Source organism: Ursus americanus, chromosome 5, assembly GCF_024610735.1.
Source record: "Ursus americanus isolate L20-20 chromosome 5, mUrsAme1.1.p, whole genome shotgun sequence".
Classification (NCBI taxonomy): domain Eukaryota; kingdom Metazoa; phylum Chordata; class Mammalia; order Carnivora; family Ursidae; genus Ursus; species Ursus americanus.
The window spans coordinates 43,569,238-43,596,562 of NC_142131.1; the positions used below are offsets into that span (position 1 = coordinate 43,569,238).

Here is a 27,325-nt window from a genome sequence, read left to right on the forward strand (position 1 = left end):
TGGTAATTGCAAAGAGGGTCACTGATATCAACATGCCAGGGCCAGAGGGAGTGGATAGAATTTTTATGGACTTTTTTTCCCTAAGATATTACTTCCGCATCTATCATGACAGTTTCTCAAGGCACTCCATAATGCTCTGTGAAGGGCAGCTTGCAAAACATTAGCAGCCAAGGACAGGAATTAAGGTGTACAAAAAGCTGATGACTTTAGGGCAGAAATGTAGACTTGACCGTGCTATTTTTTTAAAGTTATTTCATTTTTATTTATTGAAATGATTTTTATAATTTGATTTAGTGTATATAAATTATGTTTAAAGTCATATTTATTCACCTAAAATAAATAAGCAAAAAAGTATGTTTGGATAAATCTATTTTGAATTTTTTTTGATCATGCTATTTTCATACCCTATGTTTTAGAGCTCATCGAAAAATAAGTCTGACAAGTTTCAGAAGATGAGATCTCATGTAACAACAGAATCATACCACACATGTGAGTCAATGACTTAGCGGTAGAATCAATGGAAACCTCAGAAACAACAAAGAGTATGGTTTTGAGTCTACATATATATCCACATTTCTTCATCAACGCAGGTTAAAATTAGGCACTTAGATGTTCTTAGTGCATTGGGACCCTCCGGACTGGTGGGGTGGGGTGGGGCACATACCTCAACTATTTCCAGTCCAACCTCCTTCAACCTTGCTCTTGGCTCAGCATTCTTGCCCTTGGTTTTCCTGGAAAAGAATTTGGACCAAAGCTGCTTCACTGTTCACATGAGGGGTACCTATTTTGAATTACAAAAAGTATCATGAAAATAGTGCAGGCAAATCTGTCTTCTTTTATTTGAAAAATATATAAATACAGTTGCAATCGTGCCGATCAGAAGTTCTGACTGGTAGTTTAAAGTGCATGATTGTTGGAAATCACAAAGGGAATTATTATAGAATAAATTAAGCTGTTTCATTGAGAAAAATATTTCAATGCACAAAGTCTTTGAAGAAAAAAAAAAAAAAATCATACAAAGTAGTCTTTAAGAGCCCAGCAAGGACAGGTAGGTAAGGTAACTGAGACGATCATTCAGCAGATGAATGTTTTACACGCATCTCAGGCATTAAATAACCTTAATGTTGGAGGTATTTTCACATCCTTTTTAAAAAGATTTTATTTGAGAGAGAGAGAAAGAGAGAGAGAACAAGCAGGGGAGGCGCAGAAGGAGAGGGAGAAGCAGAACCCCACCGAGCAGGGAGCCTGATGCAGGGCTCAATCCCAGGACCCTGGCATCATGACCTGAGCTGAAGGCAGATGCTTAACTGACTGAGCCACCCAGGCGCCCCACATTCAGTATTCACAATAACTTTTCAGAGTTATTATTACCACTTCTTATTACCACTTCTCAGCTGTGGATTTTCTGGCTCAGAGAGGTTAAATAACTTTTGCAATGCCACACAGCTAATAGTCACAAGAACTGCAATACAAATGCAGGTTCTGTGCTATGTTTTAGCATTTATTTCTTCCACTCCCTGACACTGCCAAGAAATATTTAAGTTTCTGCCAGACCTGTGTAAAGAACACTAATCTCTGTGGAATTTTCCCAACTAACATTTTCATGTTTCTTTCTAATTATTTTAAATACCAGTTTACAAACCCTTCAAAGCAATTTGAGATTTTGTCCTTTCTTTTAAACAAACAAGCCAACACAAATGATAATGTTCTATAATAATGGGCCTCATTTGCAGAAAGGCAGTCATTAATTCTTGTTTTCTTTCTAGGTAAATTCTGCTTATATAATTAGTACATTGGTAATCCAGCGCAAGTCGTCTGCCCTGACTGCCTGAAGAAGTCAAGTTCAAGATCTTTTATAAGCTTCAATATCACCATGTTTTTTTTTTTTTCCTTCGGAGCATTTATTTATATTTCTAATTATGCATTTGTTTCTGTAAATTTTTTTTTTTTATTTTGGGCTTTCATCTAGACTGCAGGCATTGCATGTTTTCATCCAGCACTGAGTCCTCTGCTCCTATCACAATAACTAACAGGCTCAATAAATATTTGTTGGATGAATGGATGGCTAGGTGAATAAATGGATGGAAGGGAAGGAAGTGGGCAAATAGATAGGTCATTTTGGACTGCTGGTATTAAAGAAGGCTTCATATATGACCTGGGATTTAATCTGGCCTTTGAAAAGGGGGAGAGAGTAAGATCTCAACCCACATGTTAAAAATAAACAATCTTCATTAAAGCTTTTATTTTTTCCCACTAAGTACAATTGGTGGGATTCTTCCTTATTGAAGCCTCACAGCTTTCTTTTTCAACACATGTGGGTGAAGAAGGTATTGTTATATTAAGCAAAACAGCTCATTAAAAGAGGAAATGAAAATCGTTCTTAAATGAAGCAAGTCCCACTTCCCCTCTGGTTTCCTTTAGTACTATACTATCCTTGAATTATAAACCGTTTCATTGGTAAAATTAAGCCATATTTACCCTTTTTACAGACCTGCATGAGGCATTAGCAGTGACAGAAACAACCACTGTGTCATGCTGTAGAGCTAAGGGAGACATTTTGTTGGATTCCTGTTTGGGCTGCCGAGTGTCCCAAAAGGCAGGACAATTTGGGCAGCTGTTCTGCTCGCTCCACATACAAGACTCGGCGCCCAGCTGCCCTTCAGCAGGTCTAATTCATAACCGCTTGTCCCCTGCCTAGCCTCTACAGACGTCTGCATTTTCAACTCTCCACTGGACTTTTTCTCTTGATGACCACCTAGAACTCCACCAAGGCTTCCCTGTCTTGTGCATCCCCTCAGTCCCCCTTGGCTACATTTTCCCTCTCCTCTCTTCCAGTCCTCTCCCAGATTCTTGCTCAAAGATTTCCTTAGTTGATCTAGCAAATTAAAAAGTAGCGATTGCTTTGCTTTTGCTTTTTCGTCTCTTGTTTTTAAAAGGAGATTCTCCCTTAAAAGGAATGTCAGGTTCTTTCCTTGCTCAGTAAGGCACAAGGTTATCCTTGAAGTCTCCTGGAACAAAGAGACTGAAAATAGCTTCCAGGCCCAGGCCATAGCAGCCCAGAGAGGATATTTACTTTGTCATTAGCTGTTCCTTCAAAGGTACTCTCCAGCCATCTCGCTGCAGTGGAGTTGCCACAGACACCAGACATTTCCCCACTTCCTCCCCCTTCCCCTCTCCCTTCGCCCCCTGCCCCTCCCCCCTTCCGCTGCTCAAGTTTTTCTCTTATCAGATAATTGAGTTAAAAGTGTATATAGTCTAAACAAATTCTCCCAGATGAGACAAGATAACAAAAGAGGATGTTTTAGGAAAGAATGGCCATGAGGACATGTTGTGCGCCACGCCACTCGACTCCTGATTGATTGCTCTCCTTACAGAATTCTGGCCACACAAGAACCACATGCATTAAGAAAACTGTATATTCTGCCCTTTTAGGACCACCTTTGCTTCATGTTGGGAAAAATCAGCACCATTTCTAGATGCAGAGAAGAGAATGCTCAGCTAAAACAGAACAGAGAAAAGGCAAGGTCTTCAGAAAGGAGACTCAAGAGGTTGCTATGAGAAAGACTTGGATTAAAAAACAAACACAACGTTTATATGTTCAGTCGATAAGAAAGGCAGCAAGATATATTGAAAGCCCAAAGTTCTGGTTTCAGTTAGTCATTAATTCCCTGGGAGAATTAATTCACTTGGGGAAGTCACAAAAACTTCCTAGGGCTCACTGTTCTCATTTTCAAAATGAGGAAATCAGTTTAGATGACTTTCAGTTATTCCCTAGATTGGAAATTCCATGATACTGAGACAGAAGATACTATGATCAACCAAAAATACTATAATAAAAAAAACCTGAGCAAGTCTCTGGCATCCAAATGATTGGGTTCAAATACTGCCTCCATTTTTTTTTAATTGACACTAAGAAATGTGGTCAAATTTTAACTTCCCTAAATCTCAATCTTCTCCTATAAAATGGGGATAACAGCAAAATCTATGCAATACGGTTGTGGGGGAACAAAGAAAGATAATTCACACAACATTATTATGGTGCTTGGTGCCCAGAAGGTACTCCAATGCCAGGAACCTAAAAAGGACTACAGTCTCCTCATACACACCTTGGATGAAAAAGAGGAAGCACATTTGTCTGTATTTGCTCCATGGGTTTCAGATCTCCTAATTTGATTATTTAAAAAATCATATGTTAATACGTAAAACCCAGTTAATGATATCCCTCCTCCTAAATTCTGAGTATCACGATTAATATGTCAGTCTAGTATAGTGTGCAGCTGGAGAGGTGGGCCTGAGGCAACAGCTAAACTCTGTCCTTGCTGAGCTTTAACCTCTGCCAGGTTCTGGGGAGCTCACCTCAGACCCAGCTAGCCATTGTCCTGGTCACTAAAAAGAATTTGGAATACGTGTGTGGCAATGGATGATCCAACTTCGGAAATTTGCAGTCTTAACTATTCTCTAAAACCGATCTGTCCTTAAAAAGGGAAAGCACTCCAGGACTGCAGAGCTTTGGTTTCCATGGCAACGGCATAGGTCAATAGCTGCCGTCACACCTTCTCCAGCCTTGATTGCAGCTGGCAATTTACCATCTTCTGTGCTTCCTTTTGTTTGAGCCTCTCTCATTTGCTTAATTCCCTTTTCTATTGGGAGAATCACAAAATGCAAAGCTACAGGAGCTGAATTTAAATTAAAAGCTATGGGAGCCTTAATAAAACACTGGAGAGCGCTGCTAATTTTGTAACTCACAGACATGTGCTTCTTGAAATCAACTCCTATATACTGAACCTCAGAATCGTGCTTCCCATATTCTGCTGCAGCTGGGAAATTCTTGCATTAGCCTCTGGTTTCGGGAAAAATCAGTGTCATTTCTGCCTTTCAAGATGGTATTCTGATATTGTGGGTATCTGCTTTGTTAGGATAAGGTCCAAACTCCTCAACTCGTCATACAAAGCCCTGTATCATCTGACCTTTGCTCATAGGTACTAACTTCCTCTTGCCCTTCCCCATTTACACTTAGACTTAAGCAGTATTCGTCTTCTTTCAGGTTCTTGAACATACACTATCCTCCAGGTCCTCATACATGTGGTCCCCTCTTTGCAACATCATTCCCTCAGCCTCTTTGCCTGGTTATCTCCTTTTATTTTTTTAAGATTTATTTATTTGAGAGAGAGGGAGAGAGCAGGGGGAGTGTCAGAGGGAGAGGGGAGAGAGAATCGCAAGCAGAATCCACTCTGAGCACAGAGCCTTGTGTGAGGCTCAATCCCACGACCCTGAGATCAGGGCCCTGAGATCAAGAGCTGAGCCCAAACCAAGAGTCAGACACTTAACCGACTGTGCCACCCAGGCACTCTGCCTGGCTATCCCCTGATTGTCCTTTAGGTCTTAGTTTAAGAAGGAAGCTTCCTTAATCCCAAGCCTAGTCAGTCTTTCATTATCCCTAACATGCTCCCTTCTTGCACCAGTCTCACCATACGTACTGTGCAAGTGCAAGCCTGCTGAATGCACAGAGTCTGCCCCTACTCTCCCTCCACCAACCCCACTGCTGAATTCCTAGGCTCTCGGTATTTGATACATCCTAGACACTTGATAAATATTTGTTACATGCCTGAAATCACTTGACTCTACTAAGATCATTAACGTTACCTGTTATCAATTTCATGACCTTGATGTTCTGCAACTTCCTTCTATACAACTGTAAACATCTACCGGATGGTCCTTCTAGTCAATATATATTGGCAATCTTCCTATCTTTCACATGGACGTCAGTAGATATTCATTCACTCCGAGTGGACAAATCCCTGGTCTGTGAGGTTTTTATTTTCGTGATCTAGTCCATTAAACACTGATTTTTAGGTCCAGCTCAATGTAGTTATCCTAAGAAGACCTAAAAAAATATAACAAACAAAACTGTGGGAGTAAATGAAATAATAGCACTACTGAGCCGCGAAGCCTGTAGTAATCAGACCAGTCCATTAGCATGTTGCCTAGCAGGCCGGGACCCCTTCTTGCTACACACACACTGTTATGTTTCAGAGCCGACCACTTAAAAGTCAGGAAAAGAAAAGGAAAGACACACTGTTTTCTGAATGTTACACCACCAGACTTCAGTAACTGAGGATTTGAGCCAGGCATTGAAGAAACAGCTATTCAGTACATGGTATACTGAAACGATGATACTTTGAGGCTAATGTTTTTGACACTGGGAAATTTTGAACTATCAGTTTTTGAAATTATTAGCAAGCAGCCTGTGCAATGGACACCCTCCCTTCACGTCCAAGCCTTCTTTTATCCCACCATTAACTACGTCTCTGTTTCTGAGTTATGACCAAACCCTGACCCCAATCCATCAGTTTGGCCCATGCCAAATTTCAGATGTCTAAAGGACATCATATAGATAAGTATTAGATGGTGAGCTATGTGGCTCAAATGCTTCCAAAAGACATCAGGGCAAGAGAGTTCATATACAAAACATCTACATCACCTAGAGAAGTGTTAGGTAAAGGAGCTGGGAGCCAAGGAAACAATCATGGAGAACCACCACACTGAATGAGTATACGAGAGAAAAGGAGCTCTTAAAGGAGTGCAAGAAAATAAGAGGGAGCAAGAATACCACACTGCAAAAGTGATCACATAAGGTAGGCACTAAAAAGTGGATATTGGACTTACTACCCTCTGAATTTTATAAACCACCTACTTATTGTGGCGTAGAATAGTGGTTAAAAATGTGGAAACAGGAATCATCTCCCCCATCTTGATTTCTTTCTTTTCCCTCTGCTTCATGAGGCCCAATGTTCTGATCTTCCCAGGGGCCAAAGCACTGGGTCTTTTCTGTTCTCATTCTATCTGATGTGGCACCACCTGGCTCCAATAACTGGGGATCACAGGGACAAAGTCTGCTTGTATTAAATGCCAAAGAAGTCTTACGGCATTTAATTTACATAAAAATCTTTCCTAATATATTCGTGCATGTTAGTAATGCCCAAAGTAATATATGTAACTCTTCCCATAATGTTATTTTCCAAAATATTTCAGTAATTCCACTACAAGTGTTAGTCTTAAAGAAAAAAAAAAACTTATGAATTTGATCAGCACATATAATTAAGCATATCGTACTGGTGATCAAGCAGGAAGTAAGACAAGAATGTTTCTGCTTTCACGGATCTTACATTCTAGGTAGAGAGAGGAGATTAAAATCAGACACTATCATTGACCAGGTAGTGATAAGTGCTATGATGGAAACGAAAGCAGGGTTAAGAAGACTCAGAGAGTAATAGCACAGGCTGCCTCAGACTGGTATGTCAGCTTGGAGTAGGTGCTGATTGATCAGAGAACTAAATGAAATGAGAAGTTCACAAAGTGACTATCTGGGGGAAAAGCAGCCAAGAATGAGAGAATGTAATGTCTCCAAATTAAGCAGGTTTGAGGACTGGCAAAGAGGCTAGTGATTACATAAATGCATTTCATGATGAGGGTATGTGTGATTACTGATGTTTTTACTAGTAGTCAATCATCTGCATACAACAAGGATATAAGGGCAGACCACTTCTGTCTACTTTTTATATCATTATCATTCAGAAGAATCAAAAACTCTTAGAGCTTCAACTACCACCTCTATGCAGATATATCCCAAATGTATATTTCATCCCTGATCTCTCTTCTGAGCTGCAATCCTTACTTTCTAACAATCTGTCAAACCCTCTAGCCAGAATATTCTGCTCTCATTTCATTCTCAGTCTACCAAAAAAAGCCAATATACACATATTGGATTTTCCAGTGGAGAGAAAGGGGGTAGGGATAGAAAAACAATAGAAATAGACAAATTTGTAAATTTGATGAAAACTATAAAACCATAAATTTAAGAAGCTTTAAAAACCCCAAGCACAAAAATATTGAGAAAGACCATACCAAAGTGCATGGTAATAGAATTTCTGAAAAACCCTGATGAAGAGAAAAATCTCAGAAGTATCCAGAAGAAAAAAAAAAACATTACATACAGAAGATCAGTGATAAGAATAAAATTGAACTTCTTGTTAGACAAAAATACAGTCCAGAAGACTGTGGAACATTATCTTTACCATCAACCTAGGATTCTATACCCAGCAAAAACATATTTCAAAAATGAGAGGAAATAAAATTTTTTCCAGATATATAAAGATGAAAGAATTCAGCAACAGCAACCTTTCATATAGGAATTGCTAAAAGTCCTTCCAGCAGAAGTAAAATGATATCATATGGAAAGATGGATCTAGAAGAATGAATGAAGAACACTAGCAATGGTAACTACAGTAATAACTAGGTGGGTAAACAGAAAAGACTCTTATCATTTAAATTTCTTTAAAAGACAACTGACTGCTTAAACAAAAATAAGATCAATGTACTGTGAGTTCATAACATATGTAAAGGTAAAATGTATGAGAAATATAGCACAAAGGCTTAGAGGAGAACAATGGAAGTTTACTTTTGTAAGGCTCTTACACTATACAGGAAGTGATATATAATCTGAATGTGGACTATGACAGTTAAAGATGTATAATATAAATTCAAATGCAACCACTAAAATCCCCACAGGGTTAGAACTAAGAAGCCAACAAGGGAATAAAATTAAATCATTTTAAAAACCGAATTATTCCCAGATGCCTGGGTGGCTCAGTCAGTTAAGCATCTGCCTTTGGCTCAGGTCATGATCCCAGGATCCTTGGATAGAGTCCCGCATCACGCCCCCTGCTCAGCAGGGAGCCTGCCTCTCCCTCTGCCTGCAGCTCCCCGTTTGTGTGTGTACGCGCACTCTCTCTGTCTCGGACAAAAAAAATATTCTTAAAAAAATAAAAAAATAGAAACCCAATTATCCCAAAAGAAGGAAGAATAAGAAGAAAAAGGAAAACAAGGAACATATGGAACAAATAGAAAGTAAACTGCAAGATGTCATATTTAAAGCCATATTAATAATCACATTAAATGTAAGTGGTATTAATACCCCAAATGAAAGCAGAGATTGTCAGACTGGATAAGAAAGCAAGACCTAACTATACGTTGCCTACAAGAAATCTCTTATCAATATAAAGGCACAAATAGGTTAAAAGCAAATGGGTGGAAAAGATATCTCATGCTACAACTAATTAAAAGAAAGCTGAAATGGCTATACTAATATCAGACAAAGGATATTTCAGAGTAAAGATTATTGCCAGGAATAAGGACCATGATTTGATAATGATAAAGGGGTCAAATAATCAAGAAGACATAATAATACTTAATGTTTCTTCAACTAATAACAGAACTTTAAAATATATCAGACAAAGCCAAAAAAAAAAAAAAGACAAAATTGTAAGGAGAAACAGGCAAAATCCATAACTACAGTCAGAAAATTCAACAGTCATCTCTTAGTAATAGAACAAGTAGACAGAAAAACCAGCAAGAACACAGAGGCATTAACTCAAATGCCCAACAATTTAAGACTGGATAAACAAAATGTAACATTTATACAAGGTAGTATTATTCAACCATAAAGAGGAATGAAATACTGATACGTGCTAAACTGTTATGCCAAGTGAAAGCAGTCAGTCATGGAAAGGCCACATATTATATGATTCTATTTATATGAAATATCCAGAGTAGTCAAATATAAAAGAAAGAAAGTAGAGTAGTGGTCGCCAGGTGCTATGACTGAATATTTGTTTCCCCACAATTCAAATGTCAAAACCTAATACCTAATGTGATGGTATTTGGAAGTAGGACTTGGGGAGGCTGTTAGATCATAGATAGTATTAGTGCCTTTATGAAAGAGATCTCAGAGAGCTCCCTCCACCTGCCACCATGGAAGCACACAATGAGAACATGGCGATCTAAGAACCAGGAAGTGAGCTCTCACCAAACACTGAATCTACTGACACCTTGATCTTGGGACTTCCCAGACTCCAGAACTGGGAGAAATAAATGTTTGTTTAAACCATATATTTTTGTTAACAGCAGACTGAACCAAGACATCAGGGAACGAAGAAAGGAAGATGGAGAGTGACTGCCCAGGGAACTTCTTTTGTGGATGATGAAAATATTCTGGAATTAGACAGTCATGAAATTTGCACAACTTTGCAAATATACTAAGAACCACTAAATTGTATTCTTTAAAAAGATAAAATCTGCGGTATGTAAATTGTGTTTCAATAAAAAAATAATATAAAGGACTTGAACCATATTGTCAACCACCTTGAACTAATTGGAACTAAATGCCACTTACAGCATACTATGCCCAATAGCAGAACACACATTTTCTTCAAGTTCACATGAAACAGTTACCCAGATAAACCCTATTTCAGTCCACAGAACAAATTTCAAATCTAAAAGAATTCAAATCATATAAAATATGTTCTCTGACCATAGTGAATTTAAATTATAAATCAGTAAGGAAAGTACTTGGAAAATTCTCCAACATTTCTAAGTTAAATAACAAGCTTCTAAATAACCCAAAGTTCAAAATAATAAAAAGGGAAGTTAGAAAGTATTTTGTACTGAATAGAAATAAAAACAGATCAAAATGTATGAGACACAGTTAAAGCGGTACTAACAGAAAAATGTATGGCCCTAACAAATACAAAGAAGAAAGGACTCAAACCAATGACATCAGCTTCCACTTTGAGAAACTAGAAAGAGATGAGCTAATTGAAGCTAATTAAGCAGAAAAAATATAATTAAGAGAAGCAATCAAGGAAATAGAAAACCTACGACCAATAAAGAAAATCTGGAAAACCACTTGAAAAGAGAGAAGACACAAATTACCAACATCAAGAAAGAGAGAGATGATATCATTACATAAAGATATTAAAAAGATGATAAGGGAATGTTATGAATAATTTTACACTAATAAATTCAACAACTTAGAAAAAATGGACAAATGTCCTGAAAGATTAACTACCAGAGTTCATTCAAAAATAGACAACTTAATACTCCTATCTCAAAGAAATTGAATTTGTATTTTTAAATCTCATAAAGAAAATTCTAGGCTCACAGAGCCTCACCGATGCAAACACTTAAGGAAGAAATACCAATTCTATACAAATTCTTCCAGAGAATTCTATGAGGTGAGCACCACTCTGATGCCAGCACTCAATTAAATGACTGTATTTCGCTCACTTCTTCAGACCAGTAGAGCTTAGTTTCCTCAAATAGTATTCTTCAAATCCAAACAACAGTCTTCTGATGTCTTTAAGGAGCCTCCTTCTACCTGGAAGCTTCCTATTCTTGACTCCAAAGCAGAGAAAGCAGATGATGATTATAATCTAGTACACAATACCTTAACTATGGTCAATGACTCTTAGACCTTCAAAAATAGAAGCAGTGTCTCTTTTTTCCCTTGTTCTGGTCTGAGGTCCTCATGTCTTAACAGTAACAAAAGTAACCAAGCTGATTCTCTGACATATTTATTGTTTGCCAAGCAGCAAAAGTAAACGTAAGTCAAAATATCATGTTAATATTGTTCAACAGCTTGCCACTCATTGGTGAAAACTCATCAAGTATGTGCAGTGAAATGTTTCGAGCTGAAGGCTGAGCAAGCTGAAGAAGCCAGGTGCTCATTGTTGCTGGATGTTGGCGACGGAGTCGTACAGAGATTAGCTATAAGTCACAGGATGTGAACATGCCTACATTTCCAGGAGTACGCAGCAAAGCTACACGCATTATATTTGATATTCCTGTCTCCCTTCTCGCATCCCTGAAATTCTTCCTCTTAATTGTGGTACAAGTGGTCACTTTTGTTGCTAATATAACACAAATACAAACTGCTGCTCTCAGTAGATGCAGAGAGATTTTATTATCTTTACTTCTCAACAACATTTGTACTTTTTGGATTTCAAGAAGGCAGAGAAATATTGGAATAAAGGATCCAAGGAGCAGATAAAAATTTGAAGGAGACAGAGAGAGGGAGAGCAAAGAAGGGGGTTGTGGAGAAGTGAGGGGGGAGTGGGAAATGAGAGAAGGAGGAAGAGTACAAGGAATCAAAACTGGAGAAAGGATGAAGAATGGAGAGTATATAGAGTAAAAAGAGAAGGTGAATGACAATCTCCTTTATTCCTCTTTGCCCACCCCCATCAAGAAGTGCTAGGAAGGAAAGGGGGAAGAGATTTTCAATTGATAAAGAACTTACAATTAATTCAAAAAACAAGTCAAGATGGGAACTGGGTAAAAGATCATGGACTAAATACTTCCTCTACATAGACTTTTACTATCTTTTCTGGCCAAAAGGAATAAACAAGTATCAAATACTCATCCTATCTCTAGAAAGTGAACTATAATCTATGTGTCAATATATCATCTATCTCACAATATCAACCACCATTCCATAAGAATTCATGGCACTCCCCACTGGCCATTCATTCTCAGGCTCATTTGCTAGATTCTCCTCACTGATCTAGCTCTGAAATATTGCAGTCTGAGGGGGACTTTGGATTCCTCTCCTTTTTTCTTGGTTCTCTACTCTTTGTTCCATGTAATCCCATAAATCCCTGCTCCTGTAGATACCATCTACATGCTTACAGCTCTCAATAGCACATATCCAGTTAGGAGCTCTCCTCCAAAATCCAAATGTGTATATACCACTGCAAACTGGATACTTCTACTTGGGTCTCAGGACACATCAGAATAAACATGTCCAAAATTGATTTTGCCCCTTTGGTAGTAGGTTACTGACCTAACTTCTATTTACAACTGCCCTTTTCCCTTGCCTCCTTTCCTATGAGCCATCAAAGGTCACAATTCAACTTCCCATCCACTCCAATACCTGGTGGTTTCCATGCATCCGTGTAACACAATTCTGGCCAATGACATATAAATAGATATCTCCTGATGTTGTCTTTTCCTTTCATCCTTCTTGGGGCCTGGAACAGAGATATAAGGCTTGCAGGTTCCAAAAGCACTGGATGATCATGAAGTAATACAAATAAGGATGAAAGTTACAGCACTAAGGATGGCAGAGAGGAAAGAGAAAGAACATGGATCTCTGATGGTACTGTTAGTCTAGTTCGCTAGCCCTCAAATGCCTCACTTCATGTCCACATTATTTGAAATGAATGAAGGTGTATGTGTCTAAGCCAAAGTAGTCATGTTTTCTATTACTGGCAGCCCAAGTCATTCCTGACACAGCCTCCAAAGCTGTTTCCTCTCTAAGTCTTGCTCATCTCATCGAAATACTTTAAATTGCCCCTGAGGCTCCAGCTAGAAATAAGATGGTTCTTCCAGATTTCTCTGTTTCTCACAACCCCTCAATCTTAACACTCCCCTACTGAACACACAAAGTGAGTCTATCAGTAAGCCCTGTGGCCCTTCCTCCAAAGACTAGGGCAGCACTGTCAATGGCTTTATCTGCACTGCAGCCACCCCAGTCTCAACCAAATGCCAAAGCTTTTCATATGCTGGTGCCATCCCAGCCCATCTCGAATTTGCCTAGTTAACTCCTTTCATCCTCAAGGCCCAGCTTAAGTGTGTCCTCAGAGAAGCCTCTTTTGACCATCCTATTAAGATTCTTCTCTACCTAACCCCCATGCTCTCAAAAACAGATTTTTTATTTATTTTTCTTCAAAGCACTACTCCACCTTTTCTATTTGTACATCGGGGTCCACCCGAGGAAATAGAAACCATACCAGTTTGTTTGAACAGGTAGAATTTAATACAGAAAATTAGCAAAAAGGTCTTGTTTGAGAAGATGAAAGAGGACCCGGAGATGCCACAAAGACAGTGAGTCCAGGAGATGGCCCCGCGCCAGGGCTGCGCTCTGGAGCTCTGACAGTCCCATTTGTCTCCATCCATAACTCAGGAGCTTGGAGGAGGCTCTGCAGAGCTGCTTCTCAGATTCTAAGGGGAGGGTGTCACCTGGCTGGTGCTGGCACCTCTGACAGGGTGTACTCAAGCCGTTTCTGGGAATGATGGAAAAAACTAGAAACTGCAAATAACTGGTGATGCTGGAGTAAAATGAATGGCTGGGAAAACAAGGAGAGCAAGAAAGAGCAAGTCCCTTTTGGTTCCTCTCGTCTACCCGTCTTCCACGCTGCTCCCTATGAACGGAGCCTAATAGGGACCCACTCGGCAAAGGAAAAATGTGCTTTGCAGAGCCTTGGCCTGAGCAATTCAGAGCAGCATATAAAAGGCTGAGTTCACGAGTAAGATATCATAGCTTAAGAAGTAGCACAGTAGGGGCGCCTGGGTAGCGCAGTCGTTAAAGCGTCTGCCTTCGGCTCAGGGCGTGATCCCGGCGTACCGGGATCGAGTCCCACATCAGGCTCCTCCGCTATGAGCCTGCTTCTTCCTCTCCCACTCCTCCTGCTGTGTTCCCTCTCTCGCTGGCTGTTTCTCTGTCACATAAATAAATAAAATCTTAAAAAAAAAAAAAAAAAAAAGAAGTAGCACAGTATTTGTTTATTTATTGTCTTTTCTTCCCTGCTAGACAATATGCGTTCAGGACCTATGCCTTCCTTTTTACTGTTTTACTCCAGCCATGTGCAGAGTAAAAGTAGATAGAAGATACTCCAAAAATATTTCTTGAATGGATGAATTCATTAGATTTTTCTCAAAACTAGTGAGAAAAAGGTACAAATTAATTCTTTGTCAATTGAACAATACCAAATGCCACATAGGATGGTCTAGGCAGTGGAGCTAAAATATGAAGATGAGGCACTTCCTTGTTATTTAGCAAGGAATTTAAGACATTCTCATATAACAATAAATCATAAAATGTCATAGAAAACATTCATATGTTTAAATATCCAGAGAATTAAACAGGCAGCAAAATCTACAGGAGATCAGAAAAGGAAAAGGTAAAGGTAGGTTTGGAATAATTCAGACTTGTGGAAGAAGTTGCCGTCTGAGGCAGGCACGAGAGGGGGCAGACAAGCAAAGCCAAGGAGGAGGGATGAGTCTGGCCTGTTTTCAGGTGATTCTGATGAAAGCAGAGACATGAGAAATTAGTAGAAGTCACTGGAAAAGTGTGCAACTGTGGAAAATCCTAAGTTCTGGAGTTAGCATTTTAAGTAGTATGTCTTCTGCAAAGAGGAGCCATTAAGAGATTTTAAGCAAAGGAGTGGTGTGGCATTGGGAATATTTTCTGAAAGTAAATTTGGCAGCATCATGGGAACGGACTGAATGTGTAGAAACTGGAGCCGGTAAGACGAGTTAGAAGACTGACACAGTCTGGAGCCAGAAAAAGATGGCAGAGATATAAATAAGAGAAAAAGGTAACAGGTAACATTTAGAAGGAAGAATCAATACAACATAATGCAGAATTAATCTAGGGAAAGGTGAGTGAAGAGGATTTAACCTGCAGTGATTCACAAAGAGAAGGTTCAGAAGGGTGGAGACAGATAAAAAATCATTGAGTTTCATCTGAAGAACATGATTAACAATGACATCAGTAAAATAAAAGTCCCAGTGAATAAATTTCCTCTAATAACTAAACCCAGTATTTTCAAAAGCTATTATGAATCTGGAAGAATATATATGTCTTCATCTTGAGGGACCTCAGAAGTACTAGGCTTCTGGAAGTTATAATATTGAGATGACATCTCATTTCCATAGATATGCTCCTCGAAACTGGTCTGCCGAGTGTTCTCATATAGTTCTTTGTCGGTTTCTTCTTTAGGTTTGGGGGCACCACATTCCACGTTTTCATAGTTGTCATGTGTGTTAGTCCCTCTCCCAGAAGATCTGCAGTCTTGGTTCTGCACTGAGATTTTATCCCTTGAGTTGATAGCGAGAAGATTTGAGAGTGTTTTAGTATAGTCTTTTTTCCTGCTGCTTCTCCTTTGCAAGACCCTTGGTAAGGTAAATTGCATGGGGTTCCAGTGTTTCCAGCGCCAAACGCACCCAATTCCGCAGATCAACAAGAGGAAAAGAAGGGAAATTCCTATAGAAGTGGCCACTGATGTATTTCCACAGCTTTTCAACATTTCTGCACAAGCAGTGTTGTTTAGTGGTATGGGGGAGCCCTTAATGAATTCACAGGTGCAGACAAATGTAATTCCTTTTAGGGTATAGTTAATAAGTAATCCTGGAAGCTCTTTTAGGCATTTCTTTTCCAGACGTGGAAGAACATCATTTGGCAAAGTCCTGATACAATTAGAGGAGAGATTGAATAAACTTAGCCTTGGACGATCCTTCTCGTTGTATGGGATGTTTCTTACATTACAATCCTTAGTGTATAATTGTACCGTGTTGGGAGGGATTTTAATCGACTCCACTTCACTTTCTATCAATGAATCACAAAATGAAGCAGTAATGAGTGGAAGATAATGGCAGAGCAGAAAACTCAAGAAAGAGAAGGTTGAATGATCTGCCATCCAGACACCTCCTATAAATTGAAAAACAAATTAATTGCATATTTATTACATAGCATAACAGAAAAATCTGTCAATATCTACCAATACATTAAGCACTGTCATTTAGTTAGTTCCTGCCTCAAAAGAGAATATAGTACTCGCTGTTGTGAGAAGAGTAAAAGAGAACTTCTACCTGCTCAAGCCTGAGTGGTTTTATCAGTTAGATTTCAACATGGCTTTTGGCAATAAGGCTAGTAATTTTCAAGTGAAAGACAATGTTTTCAATGCAATAAGAGGAAGGGACAAGAGTACACCTGTGCAATAATTTCCATTATTTATCACCTCCTCTGTGAGGCCTTTTCCTTAATCATTCCTTGTTCTGCATTCCCCTATTAATGAGTCAATTCTCTATTATAGCATGACAGTCTGAGTTATAGGGAATTGTGTGTCTTCCTACCTGGTTAAATGGTGGGCAGGGATCAGGTCTTTTCATCTGTATATTCCGAGAGAATAGCATAGTACCTAGTGCAGAAAAGAAATTCAATTGATATTTATTAAATAAGGGAGTCAAGAAACAAATGACTCCAAAGCTCAGCATCTAATTACTTAAGTTGTTTAAAACTGAAGATATGTCTTCTAAAGGGTACAGATGTTTTGTTTTAAGAATTTATTCATTTATTAGAGAGAGAGATAGTGAGAGAGAAAACAAGTGGGGGTGAGGAGGAGAGGGAGAAGCAGACTCTCCACTGAGCAGGGAGCCTGATGCAAAGCTCATTTCCAGGACCCTGGGATCATGACCTGAGCTAAAGACAGATGCTTAACCAACTGAGCCACCCAGGCACCCCTAAAGGGTATAGTTTATATTTAAAAGAAGAAAAGAGCTCTTTGACCTAACACAAAATATCTAAAACGAACTTCGAAAGGCTTTCTATCACTAGTGTTCTCACAACTTCCAGCAAACAACTTTTCAATTAAGATAATTTCAGAATGTTTTCTGCCAAGGCTTTAAAAACGGCAAAGAGGAGAGAAATGAAAAGTATTCAACCAGACTGAGTGTTGTATTATGATTTGATCAACAAAACATTATCACTGCATGTTTTCAGCCTAGACACAGAAGTAGTTACATCTAATACCATTTTCACTGTTGTTGCTGTTTCTAATTTTATTGAGATATATAATCGATATACAACATTGGATCGGTTCAAGGTATACAGCATGATGATCTGACATATGAATACATATGTGAAATACAACATGAATACATATTGTGAAACGATGGCCACACCAAATTTAATTGATGACCATCACCTCACATAGGTACAATTTTTTTCTTCTCATAATAACTTTTAAGACCTACTCTCTTAGCAACCTTCACATATACAATACAGTGTTGTGAACTATAGTCATCTAATATTGTTAATAGTGCTTGTGAGATGATCAACATCTATTGAATGTCACCATAATATTTAGTTAAGAGCTTATTTTGGATCAGCTTCTAAACACTTTTACATGGATTATCTCAGTTGATCCTACAAATGCCATATGAATTAGATACTACTGTTATGTCTATTTTACAGAAGAGTAAGGACAGGATTAAAGAATTTAACTTCTTGAATAACTAAAAAGTGACTGAATCAAGATTCAAGTAAAATTTACCCCAAAATACTATTCTTAACCAAAATTCTATAAATGGCTATCAAGAATATCTATTGCTAAATTTTTATAGCTTGATTTGCTCTCAGCTTCTTGAGGGATGGAGTTCTTATTTATCTTTATATTACCAAAACCAGTGCAGACACAGAAGAGTTACTTTCTTGAATATTTGTTAGTGAATGGAGCAAACAGCATTCGGATAACACACGATACCAAATGTTTCTAAATTTGTTCAAGGTTGGAATACATCAATGTGAAAATTTTCAGTTTGGCATTTCACCCAAAACACCTAATGACATATGAAATACGGTTAACTTTTACAAAATTTATTTGAAAAAACTGTATGGACAGACATCCCAGATCTAGACATCTATTAATCTCTTTGGAACCTTTTTAGGTTCCTTCCTTTGTAAAGACCAGACACAATGCTGTGTCCAAAGGCAAATATTTGGCAAATGACTTTAACCATTAGGACCTCATTTCCTTTCTAAAACAGATAAGAACTGATGGTAAGTAAGATAATTTATGGTATAAGTGATTACCCATTTAAATAAAAATTTGGTAGCATATTTGAACTGAATTTCAAATACAGATTAAAACGAATCACCTTTTTAAAATTCTAGGCTTGCAACAAAAGTGGAGAAGGCTGACTATTGCTGAGGATAAGGTAATAAATTGCCCTCCCAATTTCCAAGACGAGAATTTATTTTCACCATCTATATTGTTCTATGTAGACAATCCAGAACATTCCAAATAGTAAAACTGTCAAAGAAGTGCTTACTGAGATAAATACGAGAAGACTTCTTAGAAGAGAAGAATGCATCTTTTTCTTTGCTCTAAAACAACTTAATAGCAAAAACTCTGACAGGTAAAATGGAAAGACCTACTAGAATGAAAACCATATGTTAAACAAGACCCCCTCAAAGCTTGCTTAACACCCCAACAAGTCTCACTTTGCCCAATCTGCAAGAAAGCTGTTCCTGTTTTGGGAAACAGTTCCAACACACTACCTAACAATTATTCATTTGTCTTAAAATCACAAATGATTGATAGACTTCTGGAATCTACAAAGGCAGAATACTGCCCTTCTGTTTGGAAACAAGACAATAGCAAAGCCTAATCTTAACGTGTAAGCATATATACTGGTAAAGGCAGATTTACCTCACCCTCAGTTTGTAAACTGATTTTTCCCCCTATTGCCACAGAAGGCCACCTAAAAACTATGTCTGGTAACATAAAAAAGTCATAATTTAAAATGAACTTGTTCTTCACAGTTTTCATTAGCCATAACTTACCTTGAAACTGTTGAGCCAAACTCTCCTCTATTCCTTTGGTTAAACCTGCTTTAGTGTTCCTCTTTTTAGTGTTCCTCTTCTTTACCCCACCTTTCAGATTATTTCATACTTGCAAAGTTTCCTGGTTGTAGAGGAAGTTCTTATCAGATGTACCAGAATTAAGATACATGGCATGAGTTTTGAAAAAGGAAGTCCAGCCCTTCATCCTTATCAATAACTCTCCAACTATATCAGAAAACGATGCATGGAGCCCAGATGCTTTTTTATTTGCAGAGTATTTGCAGTCCTCACTTCAGAATCAGTAAAAGCCATTTCACTTGCACTTAAAATGTTTTAAGAAGAAACATTTGGAAATGTAGTTACGTGGAGGTCTTGTTTATTTCTTTGCTCGAAGGATTGTTAAAACAGTCTTCATTTCAAATACTATGTACCAGTCCCATAGGTTACATTTCCACTTGTCAAACCGGTGTCTCAATTTTGGTTCAGAAAATGTTAATATTCCTTTAAGTTGATAAGACAGTAATCTTACAAAGTATATTCAGCTTGACTTGTGACATTTCTGTGATCTTCTAGTAGGCAGAAAGAAAAACTGTTTCACTTTGTTTAATAACAGTCTGGGCACTCACTAGGTCTTCCAAACGCTTTGTGTACTACTCGGTAAACCCTCACAACAACCTGTGGGGTAGGGCTGTGATTCATCCTATGTTACAGGGGAGGAAATGGAAGTAGAAGGGTAACATAATCCCCCACCCAGTGTGGCCCAGCAGTGTGCCTCCAGCACCTGTGAGCTAAACCACTGCACTCTGCTGTCTCACTTGGGTGAGTAAGAGGTTTCCAACATAGAACCCTTACTCAACAGCATTTCTCAGAGACCAAATCCATGGAGTAAAAAATTAGAAAAGGCTGAATTAAAAAGATGAGATCATAAAGCAATGGAAAGTTTGCCTTTTAAATTGTATTGGAACTTTTTCAACCCCCGGCATTTCCTTTGAGTCAAGTGATTTAAAAGAAGATTTCATTACTGAAACACCAACCAGACGTTAGAAGAACAAGGCTGTCAATACAGATTGGGCAGGGACATTCTGCCAGGCATTGTACTAAACAGTGGGGATGCAATAATGAACTATCTCCCTTGTAGCACCTAAAGCCTCCTGAAAGAGGCTGCTGTACACACAAGATCATTTCAGATCAAGGAGGTAAGGGCTAAGAAAGACACAGAGGACAGTGGGAATAAGGAAAAGAGGCATCCAGTTCAGAATGGTCAGGGAAGACAAGACCTGACCTAAACCTCATGGAATAAAAAGGAGTTAATCAAGGCAGAATAGAAGGGTTCCAGGCAAAAACCCCAGAGTGAAGGAGGTTATAAAGTGCTATGAGGAATGAACCATGAAAGATAGTACCCTACTGGTGTTCCATTTTAAGCTGCGAAATCTGCCCCCTTGGAATACGAGTCATGCCTATAGAGAGGTACATTGTTATGGTTCATTGAGCAACTTAGAAAAGTTAGACTATGGTCCAGGGCTTAAAAACAAACAAACAAACAAAAAACTGATAATGAGAGAAAAAAAGGCTCAAGATTTTCACTCCTAGGTATACACTCAACAGAAATGAAGGCCATTTCTGTTTATAACTGCTTTAATTCATAATATCTCAAAGCTCTAGAAACATTCCAAAGATCCCTCAACAATTCAATGGATAATTAGAACATGATAAAACCATGCAATTGGATACTACATATAGCAATAAGAAATCCGAAATACTGATACATTACAACATAGATGGATCTCACGAACATAATATAGACTTTAAAAAGCTATGTGCAAGAGTACAAACTGTAAGGTTTCATTCTCAAATCATGGAAAGCTTATCTGTGAACACATGCTGGTAGAGGTCAGAAAAATGGGGATTACTATAGACTGGAAGGTGCATGAGGGAGCCTTCTTGGATGCCAGAAATGCTCTATATCTTGATCTTTGCGGTGGTTATGTGTAACCATTCATCAAGCTCTCCATTTAAGATTTGTGCACTATATGTAAATTGTCTTAATTAAAAGAAATTGGGAATGAATAATAAGATGATTCTTTTAAAAGTCAGGAAAAGCTGGGGCGCCTGGGCGGCTCAGTTGGTTAAGCAACCAACTCTTGATTTCAGTTCAGGTCATGATCTCAGGGTTGTGAGATCGAATCCCGTGTAGGACTCTGTAGCAGAGTCTGCTTGAGATCTCTCTCTCCTTCTCCCTCTAGCCCCCCTTCCACCCCCACTTACTTGGGGGTCCTCTCTTTAAAAAATAAATAGATAAATCTTTAAAAAAAATGAAATGGAAGTTATGAAAAGTTGAGATAATTAGAGATTTTTTTTTATTCATTCAGATTGCTACCTTATTTGGTAAACTAGTCTCCTAATTTGGATGGAGAAACACTTTGCTCAACTATAGGCAGACTTTGAGTTGGATGAATTCTAAATGCATCTAGAGTTTCTTGAGTCTAGACATTGGTAAGGCTGGTGGTAAGAAAGAGGGGACTTATTAATGAATCTTAAGCTTCGGCCCAGTGAAAGCAGGGAATTCCTACTTTCTGAAATTATGAATATGTCTTTCATTGAAACACCTTGACTTACTTAAAGATGTGGCACTGGAAAATCATGTTCAACCTAAAATTACATAGGTATAGAGCAATTTTATCTAAAAGAAATAATTATAGCATCTTGGACAAATAATACAACTTCTTGATCTTGCTTTCTTCATCCATAGGACAACAATGGATTGGGTGATCCCTGACATCTCTTCAAATACTACTAAGGACATATGAACAATATACATAGTCGTCACATTTAGAAGAGGGTTTTTGAAACTACTTTTCATGTGTAGTATACACTTCTCCTTTTAGTCTGACCCCCTCTTTTCATCACAAGTCTTTCCGAATTGCTACACAGATCAGAAAACATGACTTGAAGTTTACTTCAACTTCAGTTGAACAACACTCCCTCTTCCCCCAGTGCTTTCCCCTTTTACTCCTTCAGATGAAAATAAACAGACACTGGGAAACTTGAACAATCATTCAACATGAAAAAAATTGAAAATCTTTTTGCATCTTCATGAATAAAATGGAAAACTGCGTAATTTAGCATTCTTATAGTAAACAGACTCACCATTCATCTTAAACTGTGGATACGATTTCACAAGTCAGATAACTGATAAACTATTTCAACAGAGTTTTTGTTCAGTTGAGGAGAGTACTGTAAACCAGGATTAACAGCAGACACTGAATCAGTCATTGTTGGATTCTGCCAACTTCTTCAATAAATGTTGAGAGGTGTAATATATCACCAATTTTAAGTAACTGGCTATAATTTGAAACTGCCCTATAGTCAGGCTAGATGTGAGAATTGCTGGATAGCAGACACTCTCTCCCACATACAGGACAGTGAAGACCACAATGACCATTTCAAACCTGGCAGTGGGAGGGGGCTGGGGTGGTAGGTTAGCTTGAAGAGGAAGGCACTACTCTAAATCCTCTGCATTGAGGATACAGTCCAAGATGGTGGAGGAGTAGGAGGCCTTAGTGTCGTCTGGTCCCAGGAATTCAGCTGGATAGCTATCAAATCACTCTGAACACCTGTGAACTCAACCAGAGATCTAAGAAGAGAGTAGGTGCAACTCTACAAATAGAAAGCAACCACTTTCTGCAAGGTAGGAGGTGCAGAGAAGTAAATCTGAGGCGATATTTGGGAATATAGACTGCGGGAGGAGGGAGCCTCCCTAAGCCAGCTGCGGGGAAGTGATACAGCAGCAGAGCACAACATGAGAACTTTTATAAGTCTGCTCTGGTGAGGGATGTTCCTGACTGAAAGGTGCTCAGGTGGCGAAGAAGGGCAGAATCATAGATCAGACAGTGTGACCTCAGGATACCCAGGGTCACAGGAAGATCAGGTGCTGAGTGTGGCAGAGTTCCCAGGCATCATAGTGGGGAGGCTGGCTGCAATGAGCGAGCCCAGGAGTGGGCTCTCAGCTCAGGGTTACCATATACCATGAACCACAGGACAGTTGGGCTACCGCTCTCCGAGCAGGGGACCAGCGAGTGGCAAAACCTTGGCAAGAGCCCCCTTCCTCCCCAGGGAGGAGTGGTGCAGGTGCAAGCCACAGAAATCTGCAGGGTTTAGAGACTCCAAACAGGGCCACATGCCTAAGACAGAAATGCTCAATCACAGGCTGGGTGATCTTGGAGTGTGGACGGAGACCAGGCAGACAGGAGTGATTGACTGCTTTTCCCTGAGGGCGCAATGAAAAGTGGGGCTTTCAGCTCTGGGGCTGGAGGTTAGTAAGCTGCCTTTTCCATTCTCATCCTCTAGAGCAACATGGAAAGCGTTCAGGGAACAAAAGCCACACAGAGCGATGTGGAACAGATTACTTAGCCTGCCCCCCCCTCCAAGGGCAGTGCAATTCCGCTCTGGGCAAATACACTTGAGAATCAATGCAGCAGGCCCCTCCCCCAGATCAGCAAGAACATCTGGCTAAGACCAAGTTTACCAATCGTTGAGAAGTACAAAACTCTAGCGCTAGAGGAATACAGCACATAGAATTCATGGCTTTCCCCCACGATTCTTTAGTCTTTCAATTTTAATTTTTTCTTTCCTTTTTCAAACAATTTATTATTTTATCAACTCTTTTAATCTTTTTTAATTTTCATTTTTACAGTTACATTCTCTCCTGGGATGCAGTTTCTTCTAAGAAATAGACCAAAATTCTGTTCTGTTCTCTTCACCTGTATGATAATATTCTCTTTTTTCTTCTTCTGCTTTTTTTTTTTTGTTAAAGTCTTTTTTAATTTTCATCTTTACAGCTACATTCTATCCTTTCAATGTATGTAATTGTATTTTAATTTTATGCTTATCCTTTCAATTGTATATAATTTATTTTAATTAAATTTTAATTTTATTTACATATATATACACACAAAAATAAAATATGTGTGTGTATATATATGTTTACATATATATGTAAGTGTTTCTTTCTTTACAATTATGAGATGTAGTTCTTCTAACAAACCAACCAAAATATACTCAGGATATAGTGTATTGCTCTGTTCTTTAACCTGTCTATTTATATTCTTTCCTTTTTCCTACCCCTTTTTGTCTTTGAATTTTCATTTTTACAGTCACATTCTATCCTTTCATTGTATTTAATTTCATTTTTTTACATATATAAGTTTTTTTTTCTTTACAATTTTGGGATCTAGTTTTCTAACAAACAGATCAGAATACACACAGGATCCAGTGTATTGCTCTGTTCTGTTCACTTGTCTGATTAAATTCTTTTTTAAAAATTTTAAATTTTGTTTGTTTGTTTCAGGTCTCTTCTGATTTGTTTACTGTATATTTCTCTGGGGTCACTGTTGCCATTTTAGTATTTTGTTCTCTCATTCATCTATCCTTCTCTGGACAGAACGACAAGATGAAAAAACTCACCTCAAAAAACAGAACAAGAGGCAGTACTGACTATCAGGGACCTAATCATTATTTATATAAGATGTCAGAACTACAGTTCAGAATAATGATTCTAAATATATTAGATGGACTTAAAAAAAAAGCATAGAAGATACTAGAGAATCCCTTTCTGGAGAAATAAAAGAACTAAAATATAATCAAGTCAAAATCAAGAAGGTTATTAATGAGATGCAATAGAAAATGGAGGATCTAACTGCAAGGATAAATGATACAGAAGAGAGAATTATTGATATAGAATCAAATGATGGAGAATAAAGAAGCTGAGAAAAAGAGAGATAAACAACTGCTAGATCATGAGGGAAGATTAGAGAGATAAGTGATACCATAAAGCAAAACAATATTAGAATAATTGGGATCCCAGAAAAAGAGGAAAGAAATAGAGGGGGACAGAAGGTGGTGCATTAGAGCAAATTATAGTGGAGAACTTCCCTAATCTGGGGAAGGATACAGACATTCAAATCCAGGAGGCACAGAGAAAGCCCCGCAAAATCAATAAAATAGGTCAACATCCCAACAAATAATAGTGAAACTTGCAAATCTCAGAGATAAAGAAAAAAATCCCAAAAGCAGCTCAGGATAGAAGTCTGTAACCTACCAGGGTAGAAACATTAGACTGGCATCCAACCTATTCACAGAGACCTGGAAAGCCAGAAAGGACCGGCATGATATATTCAGGGTGCTAAGTGAGAAAAATATGCAACCAAGAATACCAATGCAGCTAGGATGTCATTCAAAATAGGAGAGATAAAAAGCTTCCAGGAAAAACAAACTAAAAGAATTTGTGATTGCTAAACCAGCCTGGCAAGAAATATTAAAAGGGATCCTTAAGCGAAGAGAGAGCACAAGAGTAACCTAGGTCAGAAAGGAATAAAGACGATTTACAGAAAAAGTGACTTTACAGGTAATACAATGGCACTAAATTCATATCTTTCAATAGTTACTCTAAAGGTAAATGGGCTAAATATCCCAATCAAAAGACAAAGGGTATCAGATTGGATAAAAAAGCAAGAGCCACAGATATGCTGTCTGCAAGAGAGTCATTTTAGACCCAAAGACACCTCCAGATTGAAAGTGAGGGGAAGTGAGGGGGTGGAAAACCATTTATCATGCTAATGGACATCAAAAGAAAGCTGAGGTAGCAATCCTTATATCAGACAAATTAGATTTTAAACTGAAGACTGTAGTAAGAGATGAGGAAGGACACTATAGCATAATTAAAGGGTTTATCCAACAAGAAGATCTAACAGTTATAAATATTTATGCCCCTAACAGGGGAACAGCCTATTATATAAGCCAATTAATAACAAAATTAAAGAAACACATTGATAATAATACAGTAATAGTAGGGGACTTTAATACCCCACTCACTGCAATGGACAGATCATCTAAGCAGAAGATCAACAAGAACAAGAACTTTGAATGACACACTGGACCAGATGGACTTCACATATATATTCAGAGCATTCTACCCTAAAGCAACAGAATATACATTCTTCGCAAGTGCACATGGAACAATGCTCAAGAATAGATCACATCCTGGGTCACAAATCAGTCTCAACCAGTACCAAAAGATTGGGATCATTCCCTGCATATTTTCGGACCACAATGCTGTGAAACTGGAACTCGATCGCAAGAAGAATTTTGGAAAGAACTCAAACACATGGAGGCTAAAGAGCGTCCTACTAAAGAAAGAATTGGTCAACCAGGAAACAAAAAAAATTTTTTTTAATTTAAAAATTAAAAAAAAAGTTTTTTAATGAAAAAAATTTTTTTTAAATCCACTATTCATGGAAACAAATGAAAATGAAAACAACGTTCAAAACCTTTGGGATGCAGCAAAGTCTGCCCTAAGAGGCAAATGTAGCAATACAAGCCTTTTTCAAGAAACAAGAAAGTTCTCAAATACACAATCTAACCTTACACCTAAAGGAGTTGGAGAAAGAACAGCAAATAAAGCCTAAAACCAGAAGGAGAAAAGAATTAATAAAGATTAGAGAAGAAATCAATGAAATAGAAACCAAAAGAACAGTAGAACAGATCAATGAAACTAGGAGCTGATTCTTTGAAAGAATCAGTAAGATTGAGAAACCCCTGGCCAGACTTATCAGAAAGAAAACAGAAAGGACCCAAATAAATAAAATCATAAATGAAAGAGGAGAGATCACAACCAATACAGAAGAAATAAAAACAATTATAAGAACATATTATGAACAACCATATGCCAACAAATTAGGCAATCTGGAAGAAATGGATACATTCCTAGAGATGTATAAACGACCAAAACTGAAACGGGAAGAAACAGAAAACCTGAACAGATTCATAACCAGCAAGGAAATTGGACAGACAAGAGTCCAGAGCCAGATGGCTTCCCAGGGGAATTCTACCAAACATTTAAAGAAGAAGTAACACATATTTTTCTGAAGCTGTTCCAAAAAAAACAGAAATGGAAGGAAAACTTCCAAACTCTGATGCTAGCATTACCTTGTCCCAAAACCAGACGAAGACTCCACCAAAAAGGAGAATTACAGGCCAATATCCCTGATGAACATGGATGCAAGAATTCTCACCAAGACACTAGCCAAT

General features: G+C 38.2%; 1 protein-coding gene across 3 annotated transcripts; it reads right to left on the minus strand.

The window, feature by feature from the left end:
- Positions 1–9,331: 9,331 nt before the first annotated feature.
- Positions 9,332–20,938, minus strand: GAPT (GRB2 binding adaptor protein, transmembrane). Of its 3 annotated transcripts, none has more exons than XM_045794309.2 (3): positions 19,241–20,934; positions 16,750–16,814; positions 9,332–16,324 (listed from the first exon to the last, which is right to left on the minus strand). In XM_045794309.2, exon 3 carries the CDS (start codon positions 16,311–16,313, stop codon positions 15,453–15,455), a length of 861 nt encoding a protein of 286 aa, XP_045650265.1. In that variant the 5' UTR covers positions 16,314–16,324; positions 16,750–16,814; positions 19,241–20,934; the 3' UTR covers positions 9,332–15,452. The 3 variants fall into 3 exon arrangements, with proteins under 3 accessions (XP_045650265.1, XP_045650266.1, XP_045650267.1); XM_045794310.2 differs by lacking the exon at positions 19,241–20,934 and adding an exon at positions 18,727–19,069; XM_045794311.2 differs by lacking the exon at positions 16,750–16,814 and having other exon boundaries at positions 19,241–20,938.
- Positions 20,939–27,325: the final 6,387 nt, after the last annotated feature.